This window comes from Alligator mississippiensis, chromosome 1 (genome assembly GCF_030867095.1).
Source record: "Alligator mississippiensis isolate rAllMis1 chromosome 1, rAllMis1, whole genome shotgun sequence".
In the NCBI taxonomy this organism is placed as follows: Eukaryota; Metazoa; Chordata; order Crocodylia; family Alligatoridae; genus Alligator; species Alligator mississippiensis.
In genome coordinates, this window is record NC_081824.1 from 77316951 (window position 1) to 77334492 (window position 17542).

General features: G+C 42.5%; 1 protein-coding gene across 4 annotated transcripts in view; it reads right to left on the reverse strand.

The window, feature by feature from the left end:
• Nucleotides 1-17542, reverse strand: part of MDN1 (midasin AAA ATPase 1) — a 154197-nt gene that overhangs the window by 48891 nt on the left and 87764 nt on the right. For all 4 annotated transcript variants that reach the window (XM_059732015.1, XM_059732018.1, XM_059732014.1 and 1 more), the window contains exons 51-63: nt 17109-17241; nt 16680-16789; nt 12992-13125; nt 11855-12015; nt 11371-11491; nt 6568-6778; nt 6141-6372; nt 4896-5022; nt 3446-3616; nt 2883-3097; nt 2398-2782; nt 1703-1812; nt 146-839 (exon numbers count right to left, since the gene is read on the reverse strand). In XM_059732015.1, the coding sequence (XP_059587998.1) occupies nt 146-839; nt 1703-1812; nt 2398-2782; nt 2883-3097; nt 3446-3616; nt 4896-5022; nt 6141-6372; nt 6568-6778; nt 11371-11491; nt 11855-12015; nt 12992-13125; nt 16680-16789; nt 17109-17241 (2804 nt within the window). The remainder of the gene's footprint in view (nt 1-145; nt 840-1702; nt 1813-2397; nt 2783-2882; nt 3098-3445; nt 3617-4895; nt 5023-6140; nt 6373-6567; nt 6779-11370; nt 11492-11854; nt 12016-12991; nt 13126-16679; nt 16790-17108; nt 17242-17542) is intronic.

The window sequence follows — 17542 nt, forward strand, 5'->3', positions numbered from 1 at the left end:
GCAAGGGCAGGCACAGCTACAGAGGGCAAGCATAAAGGGGCAGGCAGCAGTAAGAGATCCCTATATATGAATTACTGAAATTACACCGTACTTTCTGGCCATAAACTTTCAAAAATACTCATGCCTTTCAATTAGGAGACTTTACCTGGCACAGATGCCTAAAAAGCTGCAGAGATTTCTGGTCCAGCTCTCCCTTAGAAAATGCATGGCAGCGAAGATACAATAATGCATTCACTAGCAGTTCTTCCAGAGTTGGACACAACCTCTGCATGCTCTCAGGCTCTCCTTCAGAGTGTTTCAGAGAAAATTTAAGGCCATGAAGAACCTCCACAGAGTTCACTGAGCATAAAGTTTCTGCATGTGAAAGGTAAGTGGGGAAGCTGGGGCCCACAGAAGGAAATGTCAATAATGAGGTGACAAGGCTGTCAAAGCTGGCTGGGTGGACAAAACTGTTGAGCGCTGTATAAACTTCAGAAGCCACCAGTCTCATGCCATGTTGCATCTGTAAAATGGCAGCCTGCAGTGGAGTGACAGCATCAGGGTACAAAGCATATTCATCCGTCAAATGTCTCCTAAATTTATGGTGCGATTGCTGCCAAGAAGCTTCTTCATTCAGCAGGTTTTGGCCTGCCTGGAGCGACTTGGGCCTTTCTCCACGGAGAAAATGTAGAAGGCGGGCTAGGAGATCTTGGACTGCAGAAATCTGGGCAATGCTTGCAACATATTGGTGAACCTCCTGGTACAAACAGTCATAAGGAGGGCCTGGGGGCCTGTAGGCTTGCTTTCTGGAAAGAATGCTTACTTGTTCCTTCAACTTTTGTATTCTTTCTTGCAACAGTCTATTAGAAAATAAACACATTGATGACATTTAGAAACATGTTACAAACAGAAATAAGATTACAGTAGATGCACTGTTCATATGCTGGTATTTCATAAGGCCACATCTGTACAGATGTCCTACCAAACCCAGGACCACTGCTTGAGAAAATAAATCTCACCCAATTTTGCTCAAGCTTGGCAACTGAGCAGCCTATATGGCTCTGCGTCAAGTCGGCTCAACAGCACCACACTCAGGCTGAGAATCTCAGAGGGCTACTGAGGAACACACTCAGGACTGGTTTAAGCCAAAGTGCCAGGCCTAGATATATGGACAGCAAGAGTGCGCGGTCAGAACTTGTACCTTAGAGGCATGCCTTGGCTCAGCAGGGAAGCTGTAGAGATATTGACTAAATTAACTTTCTGAAATCTAGAAATGAGGGTTGAAAATGACAGACCTCACACACAGGCACCATTTTTCTACCTCTCCTTCCCTCAAACTTCAGTCACAATTTGGTACCAATTACCAAAATGGCAATCAAATACAAAAGTATTAAGAACTTTTATACAAGTATAACTGCATTTACACTTGGGCGGGGCTCTACTGCTTATATTATACCAGTACTGTTAAAATGATACAGCTTATATAAACAAGTGGTCCTTCACGTCTGCTACCACCTCAAGCTTTCATGGTCCACGAAAAGCATATATACCTCCTATTATGCAAGAACTGACCATACAAAACAAAATTAATTCTAACAAGCACTGAAAACACTGTAATTTAATAGAAGAAATCCAGGTATGGTATAAAACAGGCATTAACACCGAATAAGTATCACAGGCCTCTCCCAAACTACAACAGAAGAGGTAAGTGCCTCCAGGTTACCCGAGATGAGGATGAATGTATTTGCCAATTGCTTCATCTTCAATACTTTTTCCTGTGTGCAACTGGGATGACAGATTACGTGTCCTCCATTCACACTGCAGACGTTTTAACTAATAAAGAACAAATTAAACCAGTTAAATGACAAACAAGTATACCTTCTGGATATTTAGCAAGTTATGGATGAACAATCTAATAATGAAACAGATGGGGGCAGGGGGGGGCGAGGTGGACTTTTTGGCAGGTATGCCGCAAATTAGCCCTCAAACCTCCCTGATTGACACTCCAATCCCCTTCCCATGTGTGAAGTACTGCTCTGCTCCCTGCCAAATCTGCTGCTCAGCTTTGTGCTTCTTGCCCCTCTCTGCTGCTTTATTGTCTGTCTGGGCCTTCCTTGGTCTACTGTGTGCCACAGGCAGAGAAGGGTACTTGTGTCACCCCTGCTCTAACACAAATTTTATGATTTCACAGGATTTATCTGTGTCTAACTAAAAGGGTTGGAGTTTTGCTTGAGTGTTCCTCTTAGACCTGAATGCAGTACGATTTCCAAAATCTTGTCAATCAGGTGTTCCAGCTATGCAGTTGATCCAGTAAAAGATATAACTAAAAATTCTTGCCTCCCTCATTAAGAAGAAATTCCACAAACACTGTGTTACAAAGCCCCTGGTCAGCAAAAGGGACACCAACTCCATGCTTACCTCATCTTTGGAATACTTGAGTTTGCATTCTCTTTTCACTGCAGGATCAAACCTAGTTTGTGGAAGCCACATCTGGATCTGTAGCAAACCCATATTCACCCAGAGGCAACCTCGCTGAGCTGTCTCTGATAGGTCCTGAATCCCTTCTTCTCCAAAGAACTGCTGTAAGCAGGTCAGTAAGAGAAAGAGGGTATCTTTTGGCAATAATTCCTGTCCACTGATGTCCTTAAGTACTTTGAGAATGTACTCAAAAGCCACAGGGTCCATGGACGGGAGTTTGTTACAGCATTGTGAATATTCCTCTTGCAGGTCTATGGGAATCAAATCTTTCAGAGCAGAGAGCTGTCTGCACAACATTATACCCTGCAACCTGAAATCTGTATGCCTAAAGGGATAAGAATAAAAAGATTAACTATCTTGTAGTATAAGATTCTGCAGTGTTGGTGGTTTAGGTAATATGCATATAGAGGAAAACTCAGTAATACCTAAATTCTGCCACAGAAGAAACAGCCATATTAGTCCACAGAGCTGTGCTGATTTCACAAAGCTGTTGTGCCCTCTCCTTCCATTCTCCTAGTGTTACATGGGATGATGAAAGAACAGGGAGACCACTTGCATCCCACCAGCTTGTTTTGCTGCTGCTAGTTAGAATTTCAAAGAGGCACTTTGAGAAAACAGCTCGGTTCAAAATACCTGGGCCCTAAATCAAAAGATTAAGGATTAGAGTTTAGTAGTAACTGCTTGCTCATTTACCTTAATGTTACAAACAAATAAACTTTACATAAAAACATGTTACAAAAGCAAGAAGATTGTTCACTTCAACCAAAGCAGTTAAAAAAAAAAGTAAAAATTAAAATCAAATGTTAGAGCATCTCTAGATTTGCGCACATACCCCTCCCCACCCCCAACAATAATCAGCTCTACTGTCATGCTAACATAGATTCAAATTCAATTTTTGGCTTCTCTGCATTAGAGTTTTAAAAACATAAATGAAGAACGTTATCCTAGCCTAGATATCTGATCTTGGAGTAAGTCACAAAAGGCACACCTTCACAGAATGGTCCATAAGAGAGTTAGGAAATTTCCTTTCCTCTGCATTAGGCAAGAGTGTCCAAGTTAACCAGTACTCTGGATCTGTAGTTACTGTGCTGCTCCAGAAGGATGCTAATGCAGCATTAATCAGTTCTGACCACAGAAGAGACATTTCCTCAAGGGATATCTGAAGTGAAAGAAAAATCAAGAATTCCTAAGGATAATCTGCAGGCAGTAAAAAAATCAGTAGGAAAAAAAAAATAAAAAATCACCGAATAGCATAAAAGCATAAAAATATTTTCTGATGGGGATAGGGACTCCTTTCATTAATACAATTTATTAACTCTTCTTCAGCTTTAATAGTATGCTCTGCCCCTCCTCTGAAATAAAAAAGTTCATCTCCAATAATAGTGGACCAGAGGGACCAATCAGCCTCCACTTCTTCCTCAGGGCCTTTTCTCAGTGGGTGCATCTACATGTGTGTTTTACTGCACATTAGACTAATTTAACATGCAGTAAAGCATCACTGTCTACACATGGGCTACAATTAGTGCACAGTAGATTCATTTACTCTTGTGTAGGATAGTCCTGTCAGTCACAAGTACTATCCTATGCCCTAGTAAATTACTGAGCTTAAACGCACATGTAGCTGGTGATATTGGGATTAGTTTACTCCGGCTCAAATCGAGTCGTATTAATTGCACGTGCAGACATGCCCAGTGTATAGAAGCTCAGATGCCAAGTTATTCATACAGAGACTCTATTCTACAACTGTGAAACTTACAATGGCATGCAGAGCTGCACAGGCCCGGAGGACAGGTAAAAACCCTGACACTCCAACAGTAGGTATTTGTTCAGAACTTGTTGCTGTGCTGAATCTTACAGAAGGGGGTAGGGTTGGGGAGTGACACTAGGTATCCTTGTCACAGCTGAATGTGAACTGGCCAGAAGTTCTGTGAGATCTTTATCTAGTTAGTACACAAGATAAGAAGGCATAAGTGTGAGACTGGTCTCTGACTACTGATTTGACAAAAAAGATTTCTAAATCCAGAAGTCGCGTAAGTGAATACCAGTGCTTCGCATAACACAAAGCAGTGGTTTTTGCTCTGTAGTGAAACCAAGGTGGGCACCAATAACTAGCTAACTGACCAATTAGCTAATTGACTTCCATTAATTCTGTGGTGTAAGCATGCAATTACGATAGACGAATAATATGACATACGGCTACATATTTTAATACCAAGCTCGAGCCTTTGCTTTACGAAGTCTGCTGTTAGGTGGTTTGTGGAGGCTGATTTTTTTTTTAAATCTACTACTATATAAAAATTAATGAAGTATCTTGGAGCTATTATTGTTGATGCAGGAAGCAAAACTGCATTCTGGTATGCTGCAGATAGCTATATAGCTTTGAAATTTCAGTTTCAAAAGCATCTAACACTAATTTATACTACAAGACTTTTTCTTACTTTATTGAGATGTAACAAATGCCACAGTCCACAAAGACGATGAGATGCAGCTGGTGTCAGTTTAAGGGAAAAAGCTATGTACTGACCTAGCTCTGAACACAAATTTCTCTGTTCACTGAAATTCTCCCTGTAATAAAAGAAAAATCAAGAATTAAATTTTACTTACTTTAGCAAGACACTCTAAGAAATCATTTGTACCCTAAAAACAAGCTATGGTATACAAAGAAGAGTTGCAAGAGCTAGAAGAGACTGGTTAGAAAGCTAAAATCACAGTATTTCAGGGACTGAAGAAAAGGGAACACTCTATTATATAACAGACCTGAGGCCCAAGAAGCTGAAAGAATCTGAATTCATATATGAATAAAAAACGTATTATTTTCTAATTCTAAAAAGTTAGAAGCAGCAATTTCTGGATTAAAAATCTTTTAGAGATTTATATTTGGAGATTTAAAAAAAAAAAAAAATAAATAAATAAAGAATAGCATTCTTGAAATCCAGATTGCACCAGTATTTTAACTTTTCAAATATACTATTTGGGAATCTAACGATATCCCCCTTTTTCTCTGAAATGTAGCTATGAAGAGCTGATTTTCTCCTACAAATAAGTAATTAGGCAGAAACACAAAAATAGCTGGCCACTTAAAACAGAGGAAATCTTTAATTCTAGTGGCCATCTAATTATATGTATTTTTCCTTTTTCCTACGTTCTGTTAGCACACATTTGCACTAGTGTGCACGTTCCCTTGGACTGCCTCTCTCACTTCTCAAATTCCAGCTGTATATCTTTGTAACAGCCGAGCAATACAACCATAAAGTCTTGCAAGAACACCAAGAACTGAAGGCTGTCTATTTTACAAATAACATAACTGTCTAGTAAGATTTGCCACATAATCACAGGCTTCATTGTACTGCTATTGGAAGCCATTCTGCTATGAATCAAGATCTCTCTCTACAGACTAAATGTAATTATTTCAGACTGTTCAAACAGCAATGCATTCAGGTACTTAAAATCCTGTATTTTTTGTACAAGAGCTGATGGGAAGAGGGCTAATAAAAACTCGATGTGAATTTAAATAATTCTTTAGAAAGCATATTTTAATAGGCATCTGGCATTAGGCCCTACAAGTGTGGTTTTATGTGCAGGCAAAAGAAAACATTTCAGTGTCTTGATTCTCATAACTTTATAAAACAGATTTTAAAGTGCACAAAAAGAAAAAAAAGGGTTTTGTTTATCCTCTTCCTCACCTTGTGAGACAAGCTGTATTTACACAGTCTGCTGTCAACTTGTACTGCCACAGCAGTGCCAAATGCTCCATTGCAGGCCACAGCTGAACTCTGTTACAGAGCTGGGTTAGTAAGTCAGGGTCTGACTGTGTAGAGAGGACCTCTTCAGTAAGCATCTCTTCTGTAGGACCCAGCTTAATTCCTTCTGCTTTTAGCTGGGAATACTGCAAGTCCACAAAATCCCTTAATTCACCTATTTGGCAGCAAGGAGATAAAAAACAAATACATTTTTAATTAATTAATACTTAAACAGCTAGTCTGAAAAAACCTACTCATTCATAGAAATGCAAATGGATAAGACAAATATTTCTGGATGAAAAGAATAAAGATAGTAACAAGATCTCATACTTGTGCTGTGCTTGACTGTACTACAGGGGAAGTTATTTACCTGGATTAACATCTTCTACATGATTAGCTCTGAGAATCAGGCCCTGAGCCTGCAGCAGCGCTTTCTTCATCTTCCATCCAGTAGCAGCAGTCTTCAGACAACAGATTTCTTCCTTCCATCTACTTTTGCCAAAGGCAGGTCTCTGATCCAGGACACTGAGTTGTTTGCTGAGGACTTTTAACTGAGCAAAAGACTCTACCACCAGTTTATTCTGCAAATGTTACAAATACGTATTTTTAAGCAAATAACATAGCTTTTATTTCTATGGTTCCAAGGAACGATATCTGTGCACCAGTTTAAATGCTCAGGTGCAAGTTAAGGAAGCATACATATGACTACAGTGCCTGATACGCAACTACCTTGCCACTGGGAGCACAGTGAAAAGCCAACTCTAAATGCTCTCTCCCTCATATGTTTAATATGCTTGGAAGACCAAAATCAAGATATGCCACCAAATGACTGCACAACTGAAAAGCTAAAGCTGAATTTTCACAATGCGTTAATATTTTCCTTTAATATGACCATCAGGCACATGCTGCACAGTAACAACTGCATGAAAGCACATTTACAAGCATTTAGTCATACATCTTTGCATTGATATTAGCTAATTTATATTGCTAAGTCTTCCCACATTCTGCTTTGAAAGTATACTTTGACACTTTCTGTATTAACTCAGTTTCATAATGCAAATGTCAGAGGTCAGCAACCTACAGCCCACAGAGCCAGGGAGTTCCATGGCTTTGGGTGGCAGGGGGTTTTCACATTCACTGCACTGTGCTGCTGTGGGGGGAAAATTCACCTGTGCCATGGCCAGGCAACTGAGAGAAGTGGCAGTGGCAGCAGCTTAGTCCTAGCGCCAAGTCCATCTCAAACCTGAACCAGGTCATTCCAGTCCGCCACCACAAAAAGCCTACTGACTCCTGCAGTATGTCATCAGGAAGCTGCTTATGGAAGTGGGAAAGACTGAGCCTCCTTCCCCCAAGAATGCTATTCCCATGCCTGTATGCAGAACATACCTTGTAGATTCACAATTGAAGAAACAGCATTACTTCGTTGTTATGGTTTAGCACTATCACTTCATTCAAAAACAAAAAATGGGAGGGAGATCACCTGATAAAGCTGAAAGCAATTTTAATAGGAGCATTCCATGTGGTGAGCCAATAGGGGGCACAACTGCGCTGAGCTACCCACCTCACTGTGCTCAATCAAAATCACACTTCAGGTGTCTCCCCTGGGGTGCCTATGTCTAGCCACCCCCCTTTCTGGAGCACACCCGAAAGCCTGGAGTAGTCCCTGCCACCACCCAGGCCTTGGTCTCTGTTAGGGCTCTATGCAGCCCGGGGTACACAAATCCTGCAGACCTTGGGGGTGCTTAGACCACTGTGATATTTTGGGGTGCTTCTTTTAGCCTGAAGCATCCAAAGGTAGCCTCCTGTACCAGAGGGAAGTAAATTTCCTAGCTCACCTTAGCTAGCCAAGCAGAGGGAGCAAAATAGGCTTGTCTCTCCCCAGTAATTCACAGCCCAGCACACTGTACTTGAAACTTCTATTAATTAGAGGAAGAGGGGAGGGGTAGAACGAGCAAGTTAGGAGAAAACACCTTGAACAAATATAATCATGCGAGTCTTACAGGAATTGGATACGATAATCCCTTTATAATACGTCTGCCTAGACATAAATCCTAACTCCTGACTAATTTCTCAGTTTTTACTTACAAAGAGATGCATCCAAGCTGGACTTGGAGGAAAGAGGCTTGAGCTTTGTTCCAAAAGCCCACCAGAGGAAGAGAGCCCCCATACTAAGTGACCTGACCCTTAAATAACTTTTCTGACCTCATCACCTGGTTCCAAGTAGAAACAAACCTTATTTGAAGTAGACCAATCCATTTAAAAGTCAGCAGTATCCCCAAGTGGAGTGACCAGAGTCCCACAGCTGGTCACACAGGTTGTTTGGTGGGAAACTCAAGACAAAGGAATCTATACAGCCCAGCCCCTTAGGTGACCAGGCTTGGTTGCCTGGGGATGATTTATTCACGCTCCACGTGCTGGAAATCCAGGTCTACTGACTACAACTACTATGAACTTATCGTGCATGCAACCAAAGTTAAAAAAAAAAAAAAAAAGCAAGGAAGAAGTTCGATGTGGGGAAATGCAACATGCCACACTGGGAGGCATAATCAAAAACACAAATATAAAATGGGGGACACCTGGCTGGATAGCAGCACTAGGGAAAGGGACTTGGGAGTCTTAAAAGACCACAGACTCAATACGAGTCTGCAGTGTGATTTAGCCACACAAGGCGAACATGATTTTGGGCTGGATCAATCGAAGCATTAGGTGCAAGACACGGGAGGTGATAGTGCTTCTACTCAGCATGGGTTAGGCCTCACCTGAGTATTGTGTGTAGTTTTGAGCCACACATTTTAAAAAGGATGTGGAGAAGTTATAGAGGCAGGCAACAAAGATGATCAAGGACTTGAAAGACAAGTCATACGAAGAGAGGCTGAAGAAGCTAGGCATGTTTAGCTTGTGGAAAAGGCACTTAAGAGGGAACATAATAGCAGTCTTCAAATACCCAAAGGGTTGCCATAAAGAAGAGGGAAAGCACCTTTTTTCTCTTGGTGCAAAGGAGATGAGGACTAATGGCATGAAGTTGTAGCAAATAAGTTTAGACTAGATAGGTGGAAACACTTCTTCACTGTTAGAACACTGAGGAAGTGGAATAGACTGCCTAGGGAATTTGTGGACACCCTCAGTGGAGGTGTTCAAGAAAAGGCTGGACAGCCAGGCTGCACCCTGATGAGCATGGCCATGCAGTATGTGGCACCGCAGACACATCTGTGGCACCACATACTGCATGTTTAACTGTTCTCCATGCTGCAAGGGAGCAGCGTGGTGCCGGGACGGGTGGCGGCTGGGGGGGGGGGGGGGGGTTGACCCCTGAGTATCCAGGGTTCAAAAAAAACCTGCACAGAAAAAAGCAGAGCAGTGCCCGTGGGGGGCAGCATGCACCTCAAAACCAGAGCCAAGCTCCAGCTGCTGCCCAGGCTCTGAGTGGCAACATTGCCACTGCTGCAGCACTGGAAGGCCCCAAGGACAGGCTGATGGAGCCAGCCCAGTGCTGGCCCCAGCCACCTCTACCCCACCTGGGGTAACCTACTGCATGCCAGAGTGCACATGGCACAGGTGTTCCCCAGGGACAACTAGCAGTAGCAGGAGGTGTACCACCACTAGTTGTCCCTAGGGAACCAAATGTCCACACTTGTGTGGACATGGCCACACTGGTTGGGAATGATCTAGGCATAGCGAAGTCTATTTTCTACCATGGGTATTTCCCATGCTTCAGGGCTTTGCTGGTTGTTCCTGTCATCTGCTTCTCCCCCCAACCCCTCTTTTTTTTCTGCTGTGTCAGGGTGTTTTTAAGCTTTCCCAGAGCCACTGGATGTTGGCTATAGCCAAGACTGGGGTCTTCAACTGGGATGTGCCGATTCTCCTGCCAGGAGCAAAGTTGGAGGTTCCAAGCTAGAGGGTCTTGCCCTTCCACTCAGGGTCAGATCAACTGCTGTATTTGTGGTCAGGAAGGAATTTCACCCTATAGATTGATATGGATTGTGGGGCTTTTTGCCTTCTTCTGTAGTCCAGGGAGGAGCTGGGAACAGAGGGGGGGAAAGGGGAAGAGGTGGCTCTCTACAGAGGACCTCCTGAGCATATATAGACAACGCTTTTTTAGAAGCAGAGAACTGGCTGCCGTGGTTCCCCTGCATTACCTGTGGCAGATTAGGGTGTTAGGTCTTCGTTGTGTCAGGGTTGAGGGTAGTTTTATGTTTAGAGTATGATGAACCTGTCTCAGGCTGGCCTAGCCCTAGAGGTGTTGACCTCTGACGGCCCCCTTCCAGCCATACTTCTCTCGGACTCAAAGAGAACAGGTAGTTTGGAAGCATTTAGTTCAATAGAACCTGGGTTAAACTTTTTAAAGACTCCCATGCTGTAAAGGTGCTTAAGTCCCATTTTCAAAAATGGCATAGGTACATAGCTTTTTAGATGCCTATCACCCCCTTTACGCATGCAGGTAACAGTGACATGGGATCTAATACATCAACTGAGGGGCTCCCAGCCACAGGGGTAGGACCTGGCCACATGTTTAGTTAATGGCATGATTAGAATCAGCTACAGAAGTTATTACACATTTTTTGTTGAATAATTTCGTAGCTTGTTGCTTGTTTTGTCACGCCCTTAATTGGTTGAACCTGTAGCTGGGTCACAACTTAAGGCAAAATTCACTGGTAGACCACAACTTAAAATGTAATATGTAGTGGAGGCCTAAGATGCAAAGAAATGGTTAGTGAAACTGAAGCTACAGAAATCAAGGGTTTTCATCTCCCTAGATGTCTACATACCTTTAAAAATCTGGTCTACAGCAGTATAAGCCTAATTCATTCTCAATAAATTTAGGCTCCTAACTCTGTTCTGGTGAGCAGAGACCATGCTAAAATTCAGAGATATTGTATTTATTATGGAGTAGAAATATTCTCCATCCTAAAGCACCACTAAGTTACTCTAGAGAACTACTGACCTGGACAACCCAACAACAATGCTAGAACTGTTATTCTGAATAACTGATATATTTCAGAAATAAATTTACATTACAAATAGGTTAACATTTGTATTCACCAGTCTTTTACATCCAAGAGTGTCCACCTCCTTGCCTGGAAAATGAATGTAAAAGTGCAACAATGGTTCTAAAGTACCTGGATACACTTGCTAGAGCTGCCCAAAATATTTTACTGCAAATGGAACACTGTACCTTGAAAGGAAGAGGCCTTCCCAGAGACTTCTGTAGCTTCTTTACATTGGCAGAGATACCAGCAGGATTACTCAAGCAATTCTGAATCTGCTGTGCAACAGACTGAATTTCCCTGGAAAACCTTGGAAAAGAAAGAAGAGAAGTTTACACACAAGTTCAAGAAGTCAAAGGCAAATGCATGCACAATGAAAAGAAAAAAAAGACATTTTCCCCCCTTTGCTCATTCTCCCCACAAAAACCAAAGCCTGATTTTGAAGAATGGGAGCTGGGGAAAGTTCCTAAGTTTTGTCTTTGTAAGGACAGTGCAGTGTCTGGAAACTTAACATGTAAAACCCGCTCTTCCAGTTAATACACTGAGCTGGCTGTATGAGTACAACTAAACATTCAAGAAAAGACACTTACGTAGCTCTTTAATATAAGTGCATTTGTAACATGAAAGGAACCAATCGTGCCAATTACGTTATCTGAGACCCAAACTACCTACTTGTGTTGCTCCAATCCAATCAGCATCTGAGGAATTCTGTCGATTAAATGCTTCCTAACCCAGTGCCAGTGAAGTGAGAGGAGTGCCAAGTCAGCAGAATCCACCATCAGAGTGTCAGATGCTGCCCAGAACCGGTCACGCCACTGCAAGCTGCACAGGACCTAAAGACAAGCCAGGAAGGTTACAACTTTTCCAGCTCCAAACCTTTGCTACTGTCTTGAGGAAACAAGGGGTGCCACTAATGCTGCTAATACTGCTAATTTAATAACTAGGCAATACTTATACTCTTAGAGATTTATTTTCAGCTCGTTTACCTGTATTCAGTTCGTTTACAATATTCTTAGGAGGTTTCATTTCAGCTGGTTACCTATGCTTACCTTAAAATATTAATGGATCCAGACTAGAATATTAAGTACAGAATGGCTCCAAGAATTTTTCTTTTTAAATTAGACACAAACAGAACAGTTCACATAACATACCAGCTGAAGACCAAATTTTAAAAACATGCAGACATTCCCATGGACTGTCTCTGAAAGGCTCTATTGCAGAAGTAGCTGCAAAGCAGACTGTGGATGAATGGAGGGGAAGCTGCTTGGTGCGTGAGTGAGCGTGGGGGAGAGAATTCTAAACATAAAGAAAGGCATGGAAAAATAAGAGTGCTTCAGAATGGGTGGATGATACAAAGACCAAGACAGACGGTGTTTGGAAGAAATGAACAGAAAGGTGCAAAAAGGATGGCATTACGTACATCTTACAGACGACATGAAATGTGAGTTTGACACAAAATAGAAGTGAGATCTGGAGGGTGAAATGGAGAGATTTTAGTGATGGTGGGAGATTTCAGCACAAACGTTCTAACTGTGGTGAGGGGAAAAGATATTATTCCAGGCTGTAATTAATAGGATGCTGAAAACCTACATTTCACATAGAAGTAAAAAGGCAGATAATGAACCCACACAGTCTACTATAGGGCTACTGATCAGTTCAGCTCTTTATAGCCAATACTGTATAAATCACGTACCATGTACTTCAGAGGTTCTAGAATCAAAGAACAGCATATCTCCTCCACAATTCTGGATTCTAAATGTATCCTAGTAAGAATAATTTAAAAAAGCAAACAAAAATATCTCTACTCACATCATGCACATCTTCATCAGTTAATGTCACCTGTGAAGACTTCACCCAGTGCAACATGAAGGCATCCCAAAGTTCAAAGAAAGCAGCAAGGCTGGCCACAATAGCATGTGGAAGTGAACTGTAACTCCCTGGTTCTGGATTTAAAGATTAAAAAAAGAGAGAGAAGGTTATAATATTTCACATAATGCAAGGTTCAGTTCTTATCTTTTAAACACCTTATAGAGAGTAGCGACCTCTGAAAAAGTTTTGCATTGAGTTCAAAATATTCCTGCAGTATTTATGGCATTCCATAGTACTTCCCTAGAGTTATTATAGGAAATATAGTAAATATGGAAGACCAAAGGTGGATCGACATAGAGAAATGTGAAGAAGTTAAAGGCCATTTTATAAGCCATGTTAAAACCAATTTTTGAGATGATATCCAAGTTTGAAACTAATAAAATTGTAGGGACTGAAACTATAACAAAAGGTTTTTCTTATATAAAAAATAAAGCCATATACCCCCCATATTTTCTACTTTAACATACATACAATCTCTTCTTTACTTGCAGATTTTTTTACTTCTCGTTTATCCACCAAGTCAACTACTAGTAGCATCTCAGTGGTCCAGAAATATAATGGTCTTTGGATTATAGAACAAATGTGCAAGTTTTGAAATAGTTTTTGCCTGTTTTTCTTCTGCAAAAGCAGACCAGGAGTTCGCTCGGGTACTGGCCAAGGCCGCATGCTCCAGGACCATGGTTGTCAGGGTGACTTCAATTACCCAGACATCTTGTGGGCAGATCACTCAGCAAAATCCGAGCAGTCGCAAAACTTCGTATCATGCGTGGATGACCTCGACCTGACTCAAGAATTCTACGGGCCAACGAGAGGTAAAGCGCTGTTCTACCTGGTACTGGCTGCTGGGGATGACCTAATTGGTGACCTAGTGATTGATGGGAAGCTGGGTGACAGCAACCACGAGCTGATTACCTTCACCATCCGCCGTAAAGCTGGCAAGTCAGTCAGCAACACTGAAGTCCTTGACTTCAGGAAAGCCGACTTTGACAAGCTCAGAAGGCTTGTCGGTGAGGCGCTAAGGGACCACAGCCCCAGGGGGAAGGGAGTCCAGGAAGAGTGGTTGCTCCTCAAGGGAGCAATCCTCAATGAACAAGCTAATGCTATTCCATCTCGGAGGAAAGGCAGCAAGAGGGCACAGCAGCCCCCCTGGCTCTCCAGGGATCTAGCAGACCTCCTGAGGCTAAAGAGAAGGGCTACAAAGGATGGAGGATGGGATTCACCTCCAAGGAGGAATATTCTGCACTGGTCCAGTCCTGCAAGGAGCAAACCAGGAAAGCCAAGGCTGCAACTGAACTCCAACTAGCCTCGAGCATCAAGGACAATAAAAAGTCCTTTTTCAGATACGTGGGGAGCCGGAGGAAAAGCAAGGGCAACACTGGACCCCTACTGAACCAGATGGGACAACTGACACCCAGGAAAAAGCCAACCTATTAAATGGGTACTTTGCATCAGTCTTTCATCAGTCCCATGGGACGCCCATGCCCACTACAGGACAGGGAGGTCCGGGCGAGGGAGATTCCCTGCCCTCCATCAATGCTGACCTTGTGAAGGAACACCTTGAGAGGCTGGATACCTTCAAGTCAGCCAGCCCTGACAATCTACACCCCAGGGTACTCAAGGAGCTGGCGAGCATCATAGCCCAGCCTCTGGCATGGATCTTTGAGAACTCCTGGCGCTCTTGTGTAGTGCCCGAAGACTGGAAGAAGGCCAATGTGATGCCCATCTTCAAGGAAGAGGAAAGTGGATCCGGCAAACTATAGGCCCATCAGCCTGACCTCTATCCTGGGGAAGGTCTTAGAAAAGTTTATTAAAGAGGTCATCCTTAATGGACTGGCCAACACCAACATCCTGAGGGATAGCCAGCACGGGTTTGTTGCGGGTAGATCTTGCTTGACCCATCTCACTTCCTTTTATGACCAGGTGACCTATGACCTGGACAAGGGAGAAGAGACTGATGTCATATATCTTCACTTCAAAAAAGTCTTCGATCTAGTGTCCCATGATCACCTCTTGGCAAAACTGGCCAATTGTGGCCTTGGGTCCACCATGATCCATTGGCTGGGAAATTGGCTCCATGGTCGGACCCAGAGGGTGGTAACTGACCGAAGTCAATCGTCATGGTGCCCTGTGACCAGTGGGGTCCCCCAAGGCTCTGTCCTTGGACCCATACTGTTCAACATCTTCATTAATGATGTGGACACTGGAGTCAGAAGTGGACTGGCCAAATTTGCCGATGACACCAAACTTTGGGGCAAAGCATCCACACCTGAAGACAGGAGGGCGATCCAGGCTGACCTGGACAGACTCAGCAAATGGGCGGACGAGAACCTGATGGTGTTTAACACTGAAAAATGCAAGGATCTCCAACTTGGGAAGAAAAACCTGCAGCATTCTTATAGGCTTGGCAGTGCTATGCTGGCTAGTACTACAGAAGAAAGACTTGGGGGTCATCACTGACCACAAGATGAACGTGAGCCTGCAATGCGATGCTGCGGCTAGTAAAGCGACCAAAACGCTGGCTTGCATCCATAGATGCTTCTCAAGCAAATCCTGGGACGTCATTTTCCCCTTGTACTCGGCCTTGGTGAGGCTGCAGCTGGAGTACTGCATCCAGTTTTGGGCTCCACAATTCAAAAGGATGTGGAGAAGCTCGAGAGTGCAGAGAAGAGCCACGCACATGATCAGAGGTCAGGAAAACAGACCTTACGGCAACAGGCTGAAATCTATGAGGCTCTTTAGCCTGGAAAAGCGCAGGCTCAGGGGTGATCTGGTGGCCACCTATAAGTTTATCCGGGTGACCACCAGTATCTGGGGGAACGCTTGTTCACCAGAGCGCCCCAAGGGATGACAAGGTCCAACGGTTATAAACTACTGAAAGACCGTTTCAGGCTGGACATAAGGAAGACTTTCTTTACTGTCCGAGCCCCCAAGGTCTGGAATAGCCTGCCATCGGAGGTGGTTCAAGCACCTACATTGAACACCTTCAACAGTAAATTGTATGCTTATCTTGCTGGGATCCTGTGACCCCAGCTGACTTCCTGCCCTTTGGGCGGGGGGCTGGACTTGATGATCTTCCGAGGTCCTTTCCGGCCCTAATGTCTATGAAATCTATGAAATGATAACTTAAACATATCACAACTGCAGGACAAAGAGCTTTTGAGACGCACTAAGTGGTGCTTTGTCATTAAAACCTTCCTTTTAAATTTTATAGATATGACACCACATTGCCACTCACATGATGAAACAAAAGGGAATTTGAAGAAGCTTTACTTCTCTCCTATTTACCATTAAATAAACTTATAATATCCACAACTTCAAGTATGCAATTCCTCTTGTCTATAAAATTTAGGAAAGACAGAAACTATCTATGTACATATTCCTCCAAAACAGTACAGCAGATGTTATCTATAATACAGACTACACATCTAGTCTCAGAACGTTATTTTATGCTGCTGTAGCTCTCATCTACATTAACACATTTAACCCTCACATATTAAAAGATTGCAAAGAGAAGCATTGTTTAGAGGTAACAGCTTTTTTTTTTTAAATAGAATCCTGTCAAATCTAACCATCTTATTTATTTATTAAGCATGATATGTCATTAAAAAAGAGACATAATCAGTCTTACCTTTATGGAAATCTAGAGACATTCTTAAGGCACTGGTTCTTGACTTTTTGCTAGCAATCAAGTTCTTTTCAATGTAGCTCCTTTCTTCTCGGTTGAGAAACAATACTGCCCTAAATTTAAAATATTATAAAAACGTTGGACTGGCAGTAAAAGATGGCAAAACCATAACCACCATTGACTCTCCTCCTCATGTAACTACCAGTGGGACTGCCTCCAGCCAGCCTTTAACCAGAAATCAATAAAATAGAAGCAAAAATAAAAAAAACAAAAACAAAAAAAATTTTTGGAGGAAAGGCTGGCAATAACCACAATATTTTAGACAGTATCAGCTATAACCATAAGGGGGATTATGGCAGGAAGGAAGCTTTTCATGAGTTGGTTAACCCCCAACCCCTGGGAAGAAATGTTTTGGCATTTTCTTGAACGCACCGGTTTGCTATGGACTGCAGAAGGAGAAACAGCTGATCTGTGTGTTCCACTTCAGTATCAAAGTTCAATGAATTTCTAACAATATCCAATAATTGCATATTCCATCTTGGATCCAAGGGCATCATATGTTCATCTGATAAGTAAGTTGCAGAGAAATAACAGTTTTACCAAATTAAAATATCTTTTTTTTTTTTTTTTTTTAGTTTCCTGTCCCCAGACCTCTAAGAAATGCTCAGATTTTCCATAAATGTAAAGAGATGGAGAGCACTAACAGCAATGGCTTCCCTCTAAGTATGATGCACAGTTGCAGAATTTAAATAAAAAGGGAAATGACATCAGCTATTCTTTCAACTAAGTTAGAGGGAAGGGTTGAAGTAAATAGCTAATATTATACCCCAACAGTGCACATGCATTGGAGAAAAAACCCTACCTTC